At 46.6% G+C, this 20386-nt stretch overlaps 1 protein-coding gene across 2 annotated transcripts; it reads right to left on the bottom strand.

The window, feature by feature from the left end:
• Positions 1-81: 81 nt before the first annotated feature.
• Positions 82-18801, bottom strand: BUD13 (BUD13 homolog). Of its 2 annotated transcripts, none has more exons than XM_084782655.1 (10): positions 18618-18801; positions 16156-16246; positions 14522-14606; positions 11657-12352; positions 10330-10487; positions 8110-8212; positions 7667-7805; positions 7248-7432; positions 6612-6693; positions 82-441 (listed from the first exon to the last, which is right to left on the bottom strand). In XM_084782655.1, exons 1-10 carry the CDS (start codon positions 18758-18760, stop codon positions 348-350), a joined length of 1776 nt encoding a protein of 591 aa, XP_084638781.1. In that variant the 5' UTR covers positions 18761-18801; the 3' UTR covers positions 82-347. The 2 variants fall into 2 exon arrangements, with proteins under 2 accessions (XP_084638781.1, XP_084638780.1); XM_084782654.1 differs by having other exon boundaries at positions 10330-10547; positions 18618-18800.
• Between the last annotated feature and the right edge of the window lie 1585 nt (positions 18802-20386).

The following is a 20386-nucleotide window of genomic DNA, read 5'->3' as shown; positions in this document are numbered from 1 at the left end:
TCACTCATTACTCCCAAAACCTCCAGAAGTTCAGTATTAGCTGGAACTCTTTCCCAAGCAGAATACCCAGTTAGGAAATGGTTACAAAAAATAAATATGTGTTTATTTTTAATAAGAAAAAGGAAAGCACTGGCCAAGAACAAACCCTGGGATAAAGAAGTCATTGTGCCCTGCCAAAGCCGGCCAGAGACAGCAAGGGCACAGCCAAGGTTAGGTGCCTAGTTCAAAGGTCAGACTGATAGCGAGTTGCTGGTCTGTGTCTGTGAGCAAGGCTCCATGAGAGCTGGATGACGTCGGGCTGTCCTGTGCTCCCAGCACCACCACAGCACCACACAGCCTCGGAGAAGTTACATGTCCTCAACACTCCACTTGTAGGCAAGCTCCTCCACGGCTTTCTTGCTGGCAAGCCTGGCAAAGCGCTTCTGTTCAAAGCCATTGGATCTGCAATCAAAAGAAAAGTTCTATTCAGCCAAAACTCTGAAAGTGGAACGGAGCTGGGCAGTGGTGGCACACACCTTTAGTCCCAGCACTAGCGGGGCAGAGGCAGGCAGATTTCTGAGTTCAAGGCCAGTCTGGTCTACAGAGAACTCCAGGACTGCCACGGCTACACAGAGAAATCCTGTCTCAAAAAAACTAACCAAACAAAAACAAAAAGAAAAAAGGAAAGTTATTCGTGTGAAAACATTTAAACCATATTCTACAGAATCAAAGCAACAAAGCACAAATTAACCTCTTCTCTGAAGCCCCTGTTCAGTCTCCATAGCCAGCAGTTTCACACCTTCATCGTTCTCTACGAAGGCCTGACACTGCTGGGCCTGAAATCCCAGATACTCCAAGACTGAAGCAGGAGGACCACAAACTCAAGGCCTGCATGGGCTATAGAGTGAGTTCAAGGCCAGCCTGGACAATTTCAGGAAGCCTCAAAATAAATAGTACAATGAAGGCGGAGGACGTGATTAGTGATAGAGACAGCGCCCCTGCCTAACATGTGCCAGGCTGTGAGCTCAATGCACAGTACAAAAACATATACACGGACTCCATAATGTAACCATATGTTAAACGTTTACTGCGTTCTCACTGGCTGTTAGGTGCTATGGAAGAGTCAGGGCAGGAACATGAGTGACACAGCGTCTGCTCTGACAAGGGGCACAGAAGCATTTAAATGATGACTAAACAGCAAAAACCAGGGCTGAAAAAATGGCTCAGATGTTGAGAGCATTTGCTGTTCTTGAAAAACCAAAGTTTAATCCCCAGTACAATTGGACGGCTCACAACTGTCTGTAACCCCAGTCCCAGGGGATCCAACACCTTCTTCTGGACTGTAGACACCGACACACAGGTCACATGTACACATGGCACAGAGACAGAGACACAAACACACAGGTACACATATACAGAGACAGACACACACATGCACACACACTGAACAAAGGTACACATATACAGAGACAGACAGACAGACACACACACACACACACACACACTGAACTGGGGCTGAAGAGATGGCTCAGCAGTTGAGAACAGGTTCTTCTAGTAACCCTGTATGTCAGCTCACAAGCCCCTGTAACTGAAATCCCAGGGAATCCAATGCTGCTTCCGCCCTAAGGGCGGTGCTCAGATATGCAGGCAAAACACCCATGAAGATAAAAACACAAACAAAGGTTAAATTTTTTTTTTTAAAAAAGTGGGGCTGGAGAGATGGCTCAGTAGTTAAGAGCACTGGCTGCTCTTCCAGGGGACTCAGGTTCATTTCCCAGCACTCATATGGCAGCTCACAACTGTCTGTAATTCCAGTTCCAAGGGATCTTACACCCTCACTCACATACAAGCGAGCATAACACCAATGTACATAAAATAAAAATAAGTAACTCATTAAAAAAGGAAAAACTGTTAGAAATTTGTGTGGGCTATCAAAGAAACAGAATGAGCTCACAGGGTGGGGTGGGGGGTGGGGATAAATTTTGGGAGGGTAAAAAATTCAGGAAGGCCTGAGCAAGCAGCTTTGTGGAGTGGCTCCCAAGCTATGTGTGAAAGCAACAAACACACAAGCACAGAAACAGAAACAAGAGCCTTGGTCTGTATGGGGCTCACTGGTGTGGCCAGAGCCTAAAGTGTGACAAATGGCGTTGTCATGAGTCAACACTGGAAGACAGGTAGAGACCAGATCCCAGTGAGCTTAGGACATCATTTTTAAAAAAATCATCAAGGAAAGACAGACTGAAAACTCCCTTCAAAGAGACAACCCTAAGGCGGGCGCACCTTTAATCTCAGCACTCGGGAGGCAGAGGCAGGTGGATCGCTGTGAGTTCGAGGCCAACTTGGTCTACAAAGCGAGTCCAGTACAGCCAAGGCTACACAGAGAAAACCCTGTCTCAAAAAAACCCAAAGCAAAACAAAACAACCAAAGAGACAACCTTAGAGATGTGCAGTAAGAAAGTCAGCACAGCCGCCTAACAGTAGATGAAGGCAATGAAGGCAGTGATACCAAGTAGGGACAGCCACAGAAGCCATTGAGAAAAGAAATCAGTAGGATTTGGTGACTGACTAGTCACAGCCGAAGGAGGGGGTCAGTGTGCCTCACCAGCGAATAACCTGAGAGAGCAGGAAACTGAGGACAGCATCTCGCAGCCAGGCATGCTCTGCATGTGTGAGGTGTGTGTGAACTGAAGCCGACTAGGGATCTGGAACCATGTACAGACAGACAGTGGCTGAAGGCCTGACTGAGTAAGAGGCAACCAAAGGGGCAGGGAGTGAGAGCAGTGAGGGGCTATAGAAGACCTGAGAAACACTGAAGGTTAACAAAGGGTCGCTTACAAGGGGCCAGGCCAGAACAAAGAACTAGGAACAGGTCACTGTGGAAAACAGTTCAGGGTGAGGTTCAGTCAACAGTGAGCAGACTACAAACCTCAAATTCCTTCCCCAACCCCCTTTGTCCTCTCTCTGCACTGCCACCCCCTTCCTATTTATTTTCCTTTGAGACAAACCATTTATGCACATACAGAAGATGATGAATGAATAATTATTATCTTTTTGTTTTGTTTTGTTTTGTTTTGAGATAGGGCTTCTCTGTGTAGCCTTGGCTGTCTTGGACTCGCTTTGTAGACCAGGCTGGCCTCGAACTCACAGAGATCTGTCTGCCTCTGCCTACCTGAATGATGGGATTACAGGTGTGTGCCTGCACATCTCTCAAATTAATAATTATTTTTAAAAACTAGGTCAGAGTTCTAAGTTTGGGGTCCAGAAAAAGCTAAAGAAATGAGCAGTACAGCAAGGCCTCGGTGGCAATGTCCGCAGGCGTGGTAGAACAAGATCCACCTGTGGCTATGCAGTCAGCGAGAGCTCAGGAAAACTGTCCTGCCAAAGATTCTGCAGTGTGACCAGCAGGCCCAGCAACCAGCTAGCCTCCAACCGCAGCCCCTCTGTGTCTCTCTACCTCAGGAAGAACTGTAGTCAGATTCTAGAAGCAGCCAGAGGGACAGAAGACAATGCTTTAGGCCAGCATAAAGTGGAAAGTGGATCCAACCCTCAAACAATTATAAAACCTGGACAAAAGAAGTAGTGGTTGAAGGCATGGGTGAGCGCTACAGCAGGAAAGACTCTGGTGGGAAATCCTGGGAGAGAGATTCTGTAAAGGGGCTAAGCCCTAGTTATCTACAGAAGCTGTGGTCACTCACTACCCTGTTAGCTCAGGGAGTGCCCACTACAGGGGAGACAGAGGCTCCACAGACTAAAGCCAACAGAGAAATGCAACAGGATCCAAATCTCTACAAAGTATCTCTTAGAAATAAAAGATCTAAGGATAACCAACAGGAAGATAGCACATACTCAAAGGAAAAAAGGTAGCCAGTCATAATATGGTGTCACCCACATATCATTTCAGCACTCAGGAGGCTAGGGCAAGAGGATTTGAGCTCAGATCAGCCGGGGCTACACAGCCAGTTCTAACCAGACTACAGAGTGAACGCCGGGGCTACACAGCCAGTTCTAACCAGACTAGCCTACAGAGTGAACGCCGGGCCCAAGGAGAAAGGGGAAGGAGGAAGAAGGGAGGGAGGAGGGAAGAACAGGTTATAAACAGAAACCAATCCTGTGGTGACTAGAATGCTGCAATCAGCAGACGGGACTTCAAAAAACCATTTCTAAATATTTTCCACAAGGAGAAAACTGTCTCTAAACAGGTGAGCAGGTGAGAACTCTAGTGGAGACACACAGCCATCAAGCAGGAATTCTGGATTCAACCCAGCTGAAAGAAAATGCTGCTAACAACCAACAGCTGAAAGCAACTGACAGACAACAACTAAGATACCAGGTCACGGGCTTTGTAAATTTTAAAGCCGCCTAACCTAACAGACATTGATAAAGCACCATCACCCCAAATTGCTGAATATGTATGAAGCACAACAGTCACAAGGTAGAGTCAAAATATGTGACAACATTCTGAACAAATCCATCATATATTTCAGAGAACTTTCTCAATATACCACCCATGTAATTTCCTGATGGTGTATAAGAAAAACATGTCAACATTTGGAAGGTCTATAAAACTCAGCAAGCCTACATGTTACAAATGGCCAGTGCATGAGTAAAAAATGCAAAGCACAAAACAAACAAACAAACCCCAAAAAACAAAAAAACAAAAACCATGGCTTAGGGGTTAACAACACTGTCTGCTCTTCCAGAGAACCTGGGTTTGATTCCCAGCTCCCAACTGTAATTCCAGACTCAGCCCTCTTCTGGCTCCCAACCACACTTCTGCACAGACGTACATGTAGGCAAAAACCCTACATAAAAATAACATTAAAGGTGTGAAAGACCATGAATTATGCAGTCATGTTGGCACATGTTTTTAATCCTAGAACTTGGCAGGTAGATCTTTCTCTAGAGTTCAAGGCCAGCCTCCTTTATCTAGAGAGCTCTAGGAAAGCCAGAACTACACAGAGAGACCCTGTCTCAAAGAAAACAAACAAACAAAAAACCCACAAAGAGTATACATTTCTTATTATTTATTTATTTTTGGTTTTTTGAGACAGGGTTTCTCTGTTACACAGAGCCCTGGCTGTCCTGGACTCTCTTTGTAGACCAGGCTGGCCTCGAACTCACAGAGATCCACCTGCCTGTGCCTCTGGAGTGCTGGGATTAAAGGCGTGCGCCACCATGCCTGGCTAAGATTATAACTTTCAATGCAAAAGTATCAAAAGTTCTTTACATGGTTCAGATCCACATAATATCCTCCAAAGAACTAGCTTTTGTTCTTTGAACCACATCTCCCTTTTCTGCTAGTGACATGGCAGGCTACATTTTCCTCCTGCACTTCAGCTAAACCCTTCACAACAGACAAATTCAGAACCAAGCTGTCTATTATTAGGCTAGACATTAATGATATTTGCAAAAAGTTAAATCAATTATTTTTTGGCTTGAAAAATAATTATTTTTCATTAGAAAGAATAACTATATTAACATATAATAGCTTTATTATTCTATATAGTGGATAAATGCCTTAAAATATCTCTTAATTTTTAATATAGTGACTATAAATACATAATCCAAATAAACAAAAGCTTCTTGGGGTCCTTAATAGTTCCTTTTAAATTGTGTTTGCTGAGCTGGAGAGATGGCTCTGAGATTAAGAGCACTGGCTACTCTTCCAAAGGTTCTGAGTTCAACTGCCACATATAATGAGATCTGGTGCCCTCTTCTGGCATATAGGTGTACATGCAGGCAAAACACTATACATAATAAATAAATAAATCTTTTAAAAAATAAGAATGGATTTTTGTTTGTTTGTTTGTACAAAATTCTATTGTTTATACAGGTACACACACACTCAAATGAGTGTGTGAGAAAAAAATGAGTGTGTGGAGATCAGAGAACAATTTTCCAGAGACAGTTCTCTCCTACCATGTGGATACCAAGACTTGAACTCACATCATCAGGCTTGGCAGCAAGCACATTCACACACAGAGCCATCTCACTAGCACAGAGTATAAAGGGGTCCTGAGATTTAAAACCTTGAGAATCATCATACTAGACGCTAATGCTCCTTGTCAGCAAGAGGAGACGGGACCCGCGCCTGACAATACGCAGGAGCTATCCTGACAGTCAGGAAGCCTGAGTACAACAGGAAGTAGCCTGGTGAGGTGGTGGCTGAAGCACAAGCTGCAACTTCCACCTAGGATAATAGAGAGAATTAATGCTCAAGCAGACACGTTAAAGAAACAACATAGAGAAGGCTCCAGACTATAACCCTCAGCCACCTTCTAACCCTCAGAAAATACAGCACATGACCAGTGTCTGAAACAACGTGTGTCCAGTCAGAGCCACTTGGGGGAACAGGAGAAATACCGCAAACCTTAGAAACCCGGAGCTCGGGAACTGGAGCACAAAAAGCGTACTACGCCTTATGAGTGCAGCAGAGAGAGGACAGTGCAGCAGGATCTCAGACAGTGGACAGGTGCTGTGGGTGCCATGCCTGGATTTCAGTACTCAGGAGGCAGAGCAAGAGTTGGAGGTCAGCATGGTTATGGAGTGAGACCCTGTCTCAAAAACAAACAAACAAACAAACAGACAACAGCAACAAACCCCAGAAAGCAAAAACACGGAACCAGACCTACCTGTCCACTCCATCCCAGCGATATCCAGGCCAGATATTGAATCTATTGGGAGGAGGAGCAGGACCATTGTAGCGAGGCCTCACTAAAGACAGGAATGAGAAAAAAGGAAATTAGCTACTGACACTATTTAATTCAGAGCTGGATGGCAATGGGAGAAAATTCTTCATAAAGTCTTCATAAAAGTTTGTATGTTTGACCCAATCTTCCAAACACAAAGGCGTTAGCTACGGCTGTGTGAGCAGCCTTCTGTGTGAAGCCACGCAGAGTCCTCTGACTACTCTCCTCGTCACCTCCACCTTCTGTGTGAAGCCACGCAGAGTCCTCTGACTACTCTCCTCGTCACCTCCACCTTCTGTGTGAAGCCACGCAGAGCCCTCTGACTCCTCTCCTCGTCACCTCCACCTTCTGTGTGAAGCCACGCAGAGCCCTCTGACTCCTCTCCTCGTCACCTCCACCTTCTGTGTGAAGCCACGCAGAGCCCTCTGACTCCTCTCCTCGTCACCTCCACCTTCTGTGTGAAGCCACGCAGAGCCCTCTGACTACTCTCCTCGTCACCTCCACCTTCTGTGTGGAGCCACGCAGAGCCCTCTGACGACTCTCCTCGTCACCTCCACCTCGGGTGACTCCTAGCCTCACCTTTCTTATTCTTGTTCTCCTTGGCCTTGTTCTTCTTAATGAAGTCGGCCATCGGGTCCCCCTCCCGTTCTTGCTCTCTCAGCATCCGGTCCAGATCTTCATCATCGATATAGCGGGCCAGAGGCTTCTGCATCTCCTTCATGGCGTCCTCCACATTCTGTTGCTGCTGCCGGCTCTGGGCAAGCCTGGGCAAAACAGAACATCCTGGCTGAGAATTCCCTCCTTCACTAAGAGACAATGACGCTGCCCTGGAGAACTTCCTCTTTATATCAGCTGAGGATAAGTAATCGGTTAACAGCCCCGGAACCCCAATAGGTGGCCAGAACCCACCATCTCTCAGGAGACTCCCCACTGAGGCTCAGCAAGGCAATGGCTGGCTCTGGTCCAGCAGCCTGGCTTTGTGCTCAGGGTGCCCTTACCCTTTCCCCCACTGGGCATATCGCTCATCTCTCTCCGAGTCCTTCTCTGCTTTTCTCCTCTGTTCCAAGCGCTCCAGCTTCAAATTCCTCTTCCGACCAGACTTGTTTCGAAATACAGTTTCAGCAAATTCAAACTGAGCTTTGAAAGAAAATCAAATTTTAACAATAAATACCAGGCATCACAATCAAAAATAACATTCTAGCCTTCAAAGCCAACTGCTTGGGATCTCCTGCTGGTAAGCACTCTGCACACAGACCACAGTGGCTCCTACCAGCATACACACATCAGAAAGGAAAGAACTGCTTGGATTACTGAGGTTAAAGTGCTGCACAGAAGCTCAGCAGACATGGAAGCAAGCAAATTTCAGCTAGCAAATACAACAAGCCACACTTAGACACAGAGGGGACAGGGCTCCAGTGGCCCTGCAAGCTCAGGCTGGTACCTCCAAGGGCCGCCATGTCTTGGTCCTGCTGGTTGAGCTCCTGGTGCTCCCGCTGAACATCAGTGACCAGCCCAGTCTTTGCTCCGGAATACATGTGTGCAGTCTGTGTAAGAGAAGAGGAAAACATGTGTGCGGTCTGTGTAAGAGAAGAGGAAAACATGTGTGCAGTCTGTGCAAGAGAAGAGGAAAACATGTGTGCAGTCTGTGCAAGAGAAGAGGAAAACACGTGTGCAGTCTGTGCTAGAGAAGAGGAAAACACGTGTGCAGTCTGTGCTAGAGAAGAGGAAAACACGTGTGCGGTCTGTGTAAGAGAAGAGGAATACACGTGTGCGGTCTGTGTAAGAGAAGAGGAATACACGTGTGCAGTCTGTGCTAGAGAAGAGGAAAACACGTGTGCAGTCTGTGCTAGAGAAGAGGAACACACGTGTGCGGTCTGTGTAAGAGAAGAGGAATACACGTGTGCAGTCTGTGTAAGAGAAGAGGAACACACGTATGCCGTCTGTGTAAGAGAAGAGGAACACACGTGTGCCGTCTGTGTAAGAGAAGAGGAACACACGTGTGCGGTCTGTGTAAGAGAAGAGGAACACACGTGTGCGGTCTGTGCTAGAGAAGAGGAACACACGTGTGCGGTCTGTGCTAGAGAAGAGGAACACACGTGTGCGGTCTGTGCTAGAGAAGAGGAACACACGTGTGTGGTCTGTGCTAGAGAAGAGGAACACACGTGTGCGGTCTGTGCAAGAGAAGAGGAACACACGTGTGCAGTCTGTGCTAGAGAAGAGGAACACATGTGTGCGGTCTGTGCTAGAGAAGAGGAATACACGTGTGCGGTCTGTGCAAGAGAAGAGGAACACACGTGTGCGGTCTGTGCTAGAGAAGAGGAACACACGTGTGCGGTCTGTGCTAGAGAAGAGGAACACATGTGTGCGGTCTGTGCTAGAGAAGAGGAATACACGTGTGCGGTCTGTGCAAGAGAAGAGGAACACACGTGTGCGGTCTGTGCTAGAGAAGAGGAACACACGTGTGCGGTCTGTGCTAGAGAAGAGGAACACATGTGTGCGGTCTGTGCTAGAGAAGAGGAACACACGTGTGCGGTCTGTGCAAGAGATGAGGCAACAGCAACACCAGGGAACCAGGAGGCAGGCAGCCAGCTGCACACGTGCCTGACAGTCAGCAGTAACCAAACCAAAACCTCTAGTTTTATATTCTCATTACTGACCACAAGGCTCACCATGGGGTGTGCGTGGGGCGACATCTCACCTCATCAAACACTTTATAGTATCAAAGTTTAAGGTAAACAGAAACACAAACACGGGGCACATAGAAGAAGAGACTAAGAACTTACATGATTTCTTTCTCTTTAAAGAAAAGATGGAGTTTCTTACAGTGCACGCTGGCCTTGAACCCACTTATGCACATTTTACAAAGAAAAGAGGTTTAGAGGAATCAAGTTTCTTTTATGTATTTTTTTTTTCAAGACAGGGTTTCTCTGTGTAGCCTTGGCTGTCTGGACTCACTTTGTAGACCAGGCTGGCCTTGAACTCACAGCGATCCGCCAGCCTCTGCCTCCAGAGTGCTGGGATTAAAGGCGTGCGCCACCACGCTCAGCAAGAAATCAAGTTTCTTGTGCAGTCTCACAGATACTAAATAGCAGAAGTAGGATTTAAAGTTATGGTTGGTTTTACAGGGTTCTGCACTCCCAACTGCACATTGCAAGTTGTAAGCCTCAATTTATTACTAAAAAACAGGAAGTGACCATCTGTATATCAACAGGCAGAAGGAGCCAGGCAGACAGGTCAGAAGTTCAAGGCCAGCCTTGGAGTATATGTAAAGCAACAAAGAAAAGATAGGGAGGCTTTCTGGAGATAGATGAGACTGGTGACATTACTAGGCTGTGAAAGGCAGGAGTCTCCTGGGAAATTTGGTATAAGCCAGGCACTCCTGATCCAAAACTAGAAACCCACAGCAGTCCAAAACCCATTTAGAGCTCCATTTTGGTGCAGTATCTGCACAACCTTCAACCCTTCAACACTCTAGGTCCCTAAGCCTCTGCTCAAGTCCAGCTAAGATGATATAGCCAGTGTCGCCTTCAGCGAAAGTTCCAGAAGTATTTCTACCTCAGATATACTGTGCTGCATCCTCGCTCTCTGGCTGGAGCCTCTGTGGTGTCTGTAAAGGTAGAAGGGAGGAGTCACTCTGATAAAGGCAACTCTGAGACCATACCTTCCTCCTGGGAGCGGGACTTCTTCGAGGTGGAGAGAGATCAGAATCAGAAGCTTTGGTCCTCTGTCGTCTCCGGGGTGGAGAGAGGTCAGAGTCAGAGCTCTGGCGTCTCGGTCTATTCCGTGGTGGTGACAGATCTGAGTCAGAACCCCGGTGCCCTGAATTTTGTTTTTGCCGTGGAGGAGAAAGGTCTGAATCAGAGGCTTTTTGGTAGGCACCTATGTAGAAAAGAACAGTCAGAGTATAACTGTGATGTGCCCTAGGTAAAGAGCTTATGAGAACCTAGGGATTCAAGAATGAAATGATGACGGGGACGTTCCACAGTAAAGAGCCTACCAAGTACGTCAGCTCCTGGTTTTGGTCTCCAGCACGGAGGAGAGAAGGGGAGGATAAATTAGCCCCCTTGGAAGAACGTCTGAAAGAACTTACCAAGCTGAGGTAGAATGTCTACTTAGCCATCCTATGAAAAACCATGACTAACCAAAGCACAGGCACAGATGACATGGAGAAGAACAAAGGCAGAAGCTCTGTTTCCTGGCCACCAGTGTCTGGTGACTTTAAAATGTAGTTAGAACAAACGACATGAAAAGCTTTCCTGCATAGGCCTGATCTAGACGACAGTGTCACTGTTCACCTCCTGAAAGGCAGCCATACAGTGAGTACCAGATGGAAGCAACAGCCACACATACTGACCTAGTAAATAACTGCTCAGCGAGCTAGGATCCTATCAGTTAAATCCCTGGAAGACCCGAGATAAGAAACAGTCCACAGCTGTGCCAACACTACATGTATAGGATGATTGTCAAATAGCCTAAGAGCAAACCCACAGAAAACTGTAAGTGGAGCAAGCAAGCAAGATTACACACACAGCAGGAATGTTCTGCACAACCAGGCTCAACTATACCCAACATGCATGTCAAAACCCACCCCAAAACACCGGCTACAACACTAACAATGATGGTGTCTGAATGACACCATTTTGTGATACTTTCCTGTGTCTATATATTTTGTATGTACATATATGTGATTTTATTATTACTGTATGTGTACATGTGTGTATGTAAGTGCAGGCACACACATGTGGAGGTCAGAAGTTGGTTTTCTCCTTTCACTGCACTATACAGAAAATGCTTTACCCACTGAGCCACCTCGTCTGCCCCATCTGTACCTTTCTATGGGTAGAAAAAATAAGCAAAGATGTAAAACTTTGCTCTCTTGCCCTTTTATCTTTTACCTCTAGCCTAGCCTCTCATTTCTTAAAACTTTCTCAAAGAAACCCTCATATTCACAGGGATGAAGTCCCTCTTATGCACAGCCTTATGCTCACCTTTAGAATCAAGCTGCTTCTTAGCTCCAATATGGGCTTTTGCTTGCCGTTTCCGTGGAGGAGAAAGATCAGAGTCATGCTCGTACTTGCTGCTCATGGAGAGCGATGGGTGAGAAGGTCCCAGCCCCCTCTGGGATACAGTCTTGCTAGAGGGTCTTTCTGCAGCTTTACTACTTTGGGCTCTAGGCAGTTCCAAATCAGGGGAACCATGACGGGGCCTCCTCAGATGCTGTGCATCTGAAGTCTCAAGAGTCCTCCTATGCTGGGTTGCGTCAGGAGACTGGTTATGGGCCCTTCTCGGGGAAGAGGTACCTGAGGAGCCGTGATGGGCTCTCCTAGAAGATACACCTGAAGAATTATGATGAGACTTCCTGTGGGGAGAAGCATCTGAGTCATGTCGGACCCTCCTAGGAGGAGATGCATCTGGGGTGTCATGGCGGGCCCTCCTGGGAGGAGATGCATCTGGGGTATCATGGCGAGCCCTCCTGGGAGGAGATGGATCTGGGGTGTCATGGCGGGCCCTCCTAGGAGGAGATGCATCTGGGGTGTCATGGCGGGCCCTCCCGGGAGGAGAAGGATCCGGGGTGTCATGGCGGGCCCTCCTGGGAGGAGATGCATCTGGGGTGTCATGGCGGGCCTTCCTGGGAGGAGATGGATCTTGGTCATCATGATGAAAATGTCCATCTTCACTGTGGCCTAAATACAAAAGCAGTCAGATCCCCACAATGTGCTCTGCCCACATCTCACTCAATTTAAACATTCCTTAGAAGCACATAACTCTGAACTATGTGAAAAGCCCATTAGGTCTACCTGGCTCTTGTGCTTAGGGGCAGCAAACTAGCACTCACAGACACCCTAAGAACAACCCCTCTCATTTGCTTCCCAAGGCTCCAGTGTCAAAACATTTTAAGCACATTTTTCATAGTACATCCCACAGTAAGCACAGCAGGTGGCCTTGTTTAACAGACATGAAAACAAAGGTTCTAGGGAGCAAGGTGACCTCTCCCCTAATGTCACACTACTAAGAAGAAGAGACATGCCTCACTCCCAATCCAATCCCTTTTCCAGTGACTCGCCAATCTGTAGTACAGGCCCACTGGTCCCTGTTGCTGTGTAGCCTAGAACATTTACAGGTTTACTCACTCCTCTGTACATATCCAACTGAAACTTATTAAATATTTAATTCATGTCACCACATTCCTTTAAGGGGAAAATCAACAGGAAAAAAGGGAAAAAAAAAATAAGCATTAGCTGTTATCTACTCTGCAGCGATGCTTTATATAAATTATTCAATTCTCACAAGTCTGAGATGTAAATATCATTAATTCCACTTTATAGATGAAGTCATTGCCTCAAAGATAAAGTAATTCATCAAAGCCATATTGCTAATATGTGGTGAAGTAAATCTCTAAAGCTAAACTCGTGTGACCCAAGGTCCGTGGGTGATCTGTAAAACCATGCCTCTGAGGGGAGCATGTTGTTTAAAAGGCAGAGCAGATGAAATGTCTGGCAACTGGGGCACTTCTGGATTCCAGTTCCTCCTCTCTGTTTCTTACCACAGAGCTCCACAGCCCAAATAAAATGAAAGCTGGGCAGGATCTGATGAGTTCATATTAAACAGCTAATTCACACCTTGTCAACTCCTTCCCTTTGGGGAACAGCCTATCTGACTAGGCTGACACCAGTGATGAACAGTGACTCTAACACACAAGGCCAATAAAGCCCATGTATAAAAAGAGAGAAACAGAGCTGAGCGTGGTGGCACATGCCTTTAATCCCAGCATTTGGGAGTCAGGCGGGATCTCTGTGAGTTCAAGGCCAGCCTGGTCTACAAAGGGAGTCTAGGACAGCCAAGGTTACACAGAGAAACCCTGTCTCGAAAAGCCAAAAACAAACAAACAAACAAAAAACAAAAAAGGAGGAATGGTACAAGTCAGGGTGGATACTTCTAGTAACAAACTGAAACAGGGAGTAAGAATGAGGCACAAGAAAAGGGCTGTGTGTGTGAACGTACATTTGAGAGACTTCTTGGACCTGCAGACAGGGAAGCAGAAGACTCTAGATAAATGATATTGCACATAAGAGGGCACCTGTGCACGCACACACATACCCACCTCTCTGTCACACAGGTAATGCAAAAGACAGGAAAACAACCACAGAATAAGGCACAAGATAATGAGACAGACAAAAGATTTCCTGATAAAGTAATTGTGAGAATACAGTTTTCATTCATGACGCTAAGTGACAAAGTGGTGTAGTACAATTAACTGAGGAGATGCCCACTGGTCTATGGTGCACTGACATTTCTGTGTGGTGCATCCTTTCCCATCAGAGCTGCAGGGTAGTTAGCTAATGGTACAGAGGGTAACAGACAGACAAATTGCCCTCAGGAGCAAATTCTTTTATCACCTCTGTACGAGAAATGCACCAGCACCAGGAATAGATAGGTCTCAAGAACTAAGGCCCAAGCACAGTGGCCTGGACTATATAGGAAGACCTTGTCTCAAAACAAAAACAAAAACAAAAAGAAAAGAAAAGAAAAAAAGAAGTGGGAAGAGGTGAGAAAGAGAGGAGAGAGCCTTGTTTATGAAAAAAGCCAGGAGAACAGAATAATATAGTCACAAAACAGAGACAAAGCTCTGGGCCCTGACCCATGAGACTGGCTTCAATGTAGAGGAGTGGGAAGCTTGGTCTCTAACGTTCCCACAAGTCAGCCACTGACTTCCCATCTGTTCTTCTGAAGTCCTGACATCTTTTCCCCACCACGGACACCATGAAACAAACATGCATTCCTCTAAGGCAAGGAAGCAGGAGGGACCTACCCTTTAAACAAGGAGCGCAGTTTCCTGTGCTGCTGACACTCACCTCCCAGAAGCTTCCATTTGGCACTAGAGCGGAAGGCCTCCATCTGCTTCACCTCCTCTGGACGCTCATCCACAAACTCGGCCACCTGCAGGAGTGGGGACACTGCATGAGGGGAAGACACAGCCGCCTATGAGGCTGTGAGGAGACATGAAGTCATTCTTGCCATGTACACATCTCACTGTCACTGTGATGACTTAGTTGTAGACCTTTCTCTGACTAGTCAATCTCTTGCCAAAGATAAATTCTTTTACAAACCTCTTAGTAATCACTCGGCACACAACTGCCACTTGTAAGCAAAGAGTTCAATTTCTTTTCCATTTTCATTACTTCATGCACAATGAGAACACTGCCTTCACTCTTGCCTATCACTAATCAAAGATTGTGGCCCTTCTGAAACCTTTCCTGTGACAGTCATAACGCTAGGTCTTGAGTCCAGTGGAAGGGAACTACCAGTTGTACACCAATTTATACAATGTTTAGGGACCATATCCAAACTTCCTAGCCAACCTAAATCTCTCATAGAATCCTCCCTGAGAGAACTTACAGACAGAGAAGTCAGTCCACTGGGCTTTTGTTTGCTTTTGTTTTTGTTTTTCAAGACAGGGTTCCTCTGTGTAGCTGTCCTGGAACTCACTCTGTAGACCAGGCTGGCCTCGAACTCACATAGCTCCTCTGCCTCCCTAGTGCTGGGATTAAAAGCGTGCACCACCAACAGCCTGCAGCCCACTGGCCCCCCATCTACCCTCTTGGAACTTCTTTTCCTCCATCCTAACTCTGACCTCTGACCCCTTTCCACATAAGAGAACTTCAAAGTGACTGGCGTGATAAATTGTAGTTACAGAAAACAGCTGTGCAAAACACTATTCCACAATTACCTTATTCAACCCTCACCATAATCCTTCGAAGAAAGACCCAAGGCCACCAAACTGCGCCTCAGATAGTTAAATGATGTTCAGCATCACAGCCTGGCAAATTGTTAAAGTGCAACTCCAGTCCAGGCCATCCTTCTCCCACTACCTGTGCTCCCTAAGTCCCTCCATCATTTCTCAGATAATCTTCTGCTCCCTCTCTCCCTCCCCCTCTCCCTCTCCCGGCACGGAAAGTATGGCTTAAATGTAGGAAGAACTGAGCTCTGATCATCACTTCTGTCACTCAGCCTTGGTGTGGCCTTTGGCAGAGCACCTCAAGTCTCAGTGGCCTTAGTGTGAACGCGGGACTGAAAGGACTGCTCTGACAACTGAATGGGATCCTAGCAGTGCTTGGTACACGCCTGGTGCTCAAAAACTACATCCACCAGTCATCCATACATGCAGAGAACTGTTTGTTGCTCCTCGGTGATCACGTGACTGCCACTGTTCATCATGAGAATATCATACCGAACCATATCGTTCTGAGCCCGGAAGGTCAAAGTTCAAAACCATTTCTGCTGAAAATGTATCATGTTCACATCACTGCACAGTCAAAACACGAAGTTGGGACCATTTGTATAAATAAGCTCCATGGAAGGAAACAGTGAGAAACAGCTCTCCCCTCGCTCAGCCTTTCCCCGTACAGCTCTATCCCACACTGGAAGTCAAGGCTCAGAAGCCTGGATCACTTCACAGTTCTGACAAGACTCTCCACAAGATACATACCACAGGCAAATCTCCATCCTCTTCCTCCTCCTTTTCCGGCTTAGCGGTAGAGATAGTCGCCCAGCCCACATCATCATCAACAATCCGCATCCTACATGGGAACAACAAAAGGCTCAAAAAGGAACTCATTCTGGGACACTGTACACTTACCTGTTGTTCTTTTACATTTAGTGTGCGTGTGCGTGTGTGCGTGTGTGGGTGTGTGGGTGTGCGATGGTGGATATATGTGCCACAGCACGCATATGGAGGTCAAAGGACAACTTGCAGCAGTCGGTTCTCTCCTTCCACCATGTGGGCCAGGGGACTGAACTCAGGTGGTCAAGCTTTTGCCAAGAGCAGAGCCATCTCAGTCTTTACCTATGGGACTGCTACGTCAACTGACCCATCACTGTGCCTCTCTTGGCACTATCGGTGTTCACAAATGCAGCCCTTCCCTCTGCCAGGCCTACTCCACTCACTGTTAACAAGGAATCTCTTTTTCTTTGTGCCCTGGCACTGAATGACCCCTTGAACCTATCTTTCTTGCTCCCTGTCTCCTACCCCAGACTAGAAACCCCTCTACACTCTTAGAAGGCTTTCATTTGTGTTTACAGGCCCATATCCCATTAAGTCCTAAACTCCAACAGCCAAGGGCCAAGACATTCTTTTATTTATTGCCCCCCCCCTTTTCTTTCTCCCAGATAGGCTCACTACGGCTAATTTCAAGCTTTCTATCCTCCTGCCCCAAGCGTCCCCCAGGCTGAGGTTATAAACATCTACCACCACCTCCTGCTGACTACGGCATTTTTTTGTTCATCAAGGCCCCTTCAACACAACTCTCATAGGAGATGTCAGCCCTCATACCCATGGAGTCTGCAACTGCAAACTCAACCACTCACAGATTAAAAATATTCGGGGGAAAAAAATCATGAATCTATGAAACAGATACAGACTTTCTCTGGTTATAACTCCCTAAATAACGTAGCTGCTGGCATACCATCTAGGTTGCAGTGGGCTTTCTAAGTAATCTAGAGAGGACTTACATCCTCTCAAGATGATGTAAAGAGGACATGAATAGTTTATATGCAAATACAGTATCATTTTGTGCAGTACTTTAAGTACCTGCGGACTCCAGGAACCAGTCTGCCAATTGCTAAAAGCTGATGACCTCTACCGTGTGTCACACAGATGAACCGTGCTGCAAAGAGGTGTTTGAAAAGCCAGGAACACAAGCTACTGTCTTCACCCACAGCACCCTTTTCAGACAAGTAATGATGTTCAGGATACTTTGTTTTAAACTAGGACAAGAGTCTCAGAGAGATGAAATCTCTTGTCCTAAACCAGCCAGCCTACAAAGTGGCAGAGCTAGGACTCAAATTCTAATCAGTATTGCTCCAAAGCGTAAACTATTTTCCCTGCACGCCACTGTCCCTTCTTACAAGGACACCTTAACTGAATTCAGGCTCATCTTAACTGGTGACTGGTAACAAGGATTGCATTTATAAATGATGTCATGCTCAAGTTCCAAATGAAGATAAATTTGAGAAAAGGGAGAACTATTTTACCCAGTTCAATGGGCCACAAAATTTTTTCAATTGAGATCTGGGAATAATACTGTTCTATCATCATGCTGGCCCCATAGAGGTGGTGAGGCACACCCTGTACCCTATCTAGCACTCTCTTTAAGCCACTAAGCTCCTAGCAAGTAGCAGACCCAAGGCAGGGTGTAAGAATGGAATTAGCTCCCAGAGTTTTAACCTTGTTTTCAAAATAGTACCTTCAGTAAGCTGCTAAACGTAGGGCTCCTGCTCTAAAGTCTACAAATACAGAAATTTCTTTTGTTCTGTGGGTTGATGTTAGGTCTCCTGTTCCAACCTTTCCAGATTTCCAGTGACCAAGTCATTAAAGGATACTGCATGTGAAATCTGTCTCGGCACATCTCTGTTTTGAACCTAGAATATATTATTTAAAATAATTGTCTACTTCATTATAATGTTCTGAAAGTTATATATATGGTCAAGTTTTTAGAAAGAGGCCAGGCACACAATGTGAACTGAACCCCTGTTGGTTGTTTCTGTTAATAGCAGGTAAGAGTTACAGGACATGGGTCTTTGATTCCAGGTCAATTTCTGGTACTTTGGAGGCCCCAGAAAGAGATTTTTGGATCCTAAAATTAAAAAAAAATAAAAATAAAAATGCAAGTATTGAGGTTTTGAATTAGCTCTGTTAAGTCTCAGGCCTGGGCTTTCAATCTGTACAAGAGACCATGCAAGGCTACAGTCGCGGGGGGCGGGGGGCGAGGATGAGTTAAATTCTACCTGGCCTTAACATAGCGAAAGCGCTGCTCAGAGGATCAGATCCGAGCCGCAGGCGCCGGGGCCGGGGCAGTGGAGCTCGGCTTGGGACTCGGCGCGGGCGGGAAGGAAGAAGAGCTGCGGCCGAAGGAGCAACCCGGCAACGCGACGCCCAACCTGTCCACTCACCCCTTGCTGCCAGCACCTCCCGGCTTCGGCCGTTTTTTGCGCCGCTTGCGACCAGACTCTGGACCTCCTTCCACGCCGGCATCTGCCCCAGACAAGTAACGCTTCAGGTACTCAGCCTTGGAGAGCGGCGGAGCTGCCGCCATGGCAGCGGTGAGGGCGGGACTACAGCTCGGTGCAGGGGACAAAATTCTTCAACGCAAAATGGATGGGGGTGGAGCCAAGAGCGGAAGTCTTAGGAGTGAGAAATAACCGAACTGCCGGGCTGATAGGTGTGATGGCTCAAAAACAATAAACAAGGAAAACCTTGGCGAGTTCAAGAGAGCGAGGTTCCCTGCGTCTCAGGCCTGTTCTGCTTTCCTGTGACAACGCATCCATCACTGTCTCAGCCGCGAGGCCAGAGGCCGATTAGACAAGATCCTGCCCTGGCGACTTCAGCACCAGGGTAAGGAAAAACATCTGTCTGAATATAGGACCCATCACAGCTGTGCCACTAGGAGCAAATTACTCAACAGCATTTTAATAATGATGGCTGTGCTAAATGCTTAAGAGTAGCCAGTTTATTAGTTTATTTCAGTTATTTTTATTGGTATAAAAAACCTTTTGTAGCTGGACTTGGTGGCACAGGCCTTCAATCCCAGCACTCGGAAGGCACAGGCAGGCGGATCACTGGGAGTTCGAGGCCAGCCTGGTCTACAAAGGGTCCAAGACAGCCAAGGCTACACAGAGAAACATGCTTCGAAGGAGGGGGGAAAAAACCAAAAGACAAAAAACAAAAGCCTTTTTTGTGGACAATCTGCTGGACCAAGCTTCAGGTACCATTCTGGCGAGCCATCACCAATATTGTGACTTGATGAAATGGAAACTTGATAGGTTTCATCAAACCTATATTGACATTGACCTTCTCAAGTTTGGCATTGTCTCTTAAGATGATGGTATAAAAAAAATGTTGGCATTGTCTCTCAAGAAAATGATATAAAACTTTTCCAATGAAAATGACTAGTATTCATTGTCAGTGTGGCAGTGAAAAGAAAGCTGCAAAGTCTGTCGTGTTTCTTCTATGGAGAGTTAAAAGTTTTGTGAATCCTCACAATTCGGTTGTTGTTTTCTTCTTTCATCCAGCACTGGGGACTGAACCCAGGGCCTTGCACATGGTAGGCGAGAGTACTATAGCAGGTCTACAGCCCCAGCCCTCTTTGAAGTTTAGACTTGACTGAGTTGTTCAGACTGCCCCTGAAGGTGTTACCCTTCTGCCTCAGCCTCCCAAGTAGCTGTAGTACATATATACCATGACCTAGCCTATTTTGGGGGGTCGGGGTGGGGGTGGGGGAAGGGGTTCCAAGACAGGGCTTCTCTGTGTAACAACCATAGCTGCTCTGGAACTCACTTTATAGACCAGGCTGGCCTTGAACTCAGAGCTCCACCTGCCTCTGCTGGGATTAAAGGCATGCACCACCACACCTAGCTATTAACCTTCTTTATAGATGATGAAAGGTTGGAGAAATAACCCTGTTATCTACATATTGCCAGATTCTGAGCTGTCTCAAAAAAACAAAACAAAACAAAACTCTGTCTCTACTGGGATCAAAGGTATGCACCCCACTTCCCCAACTAGACTTTAAGCTGCATGAGCACACAGATTGCACACAGGTGCACCCGACTCAAGAGCAGACAAGCATAGCCTGCGAGAGTGAATGAGATCCTGCCTCTGGCCACTCAGCGACAGTAGCCATCTGAAGAAAGATTTGTTTGGGAAACTATTCATTTGGTTT

The sequence above is a fragment of the Acomys minous genome (assembly GCF_964271855.1).
Source record: "Acomys minous genome assembly, chromosome: 5".
NCBI lineage: Eukaryota > Metazoa > Chordata > Mammalia > Rodentia > Muridae > Acomys > Acomys minous.
The sequence above is the reverse complement of the archived record's forward strand: the minus strand, read 5'-3'. Positions and strand labels throughout refer to the sequence as shown.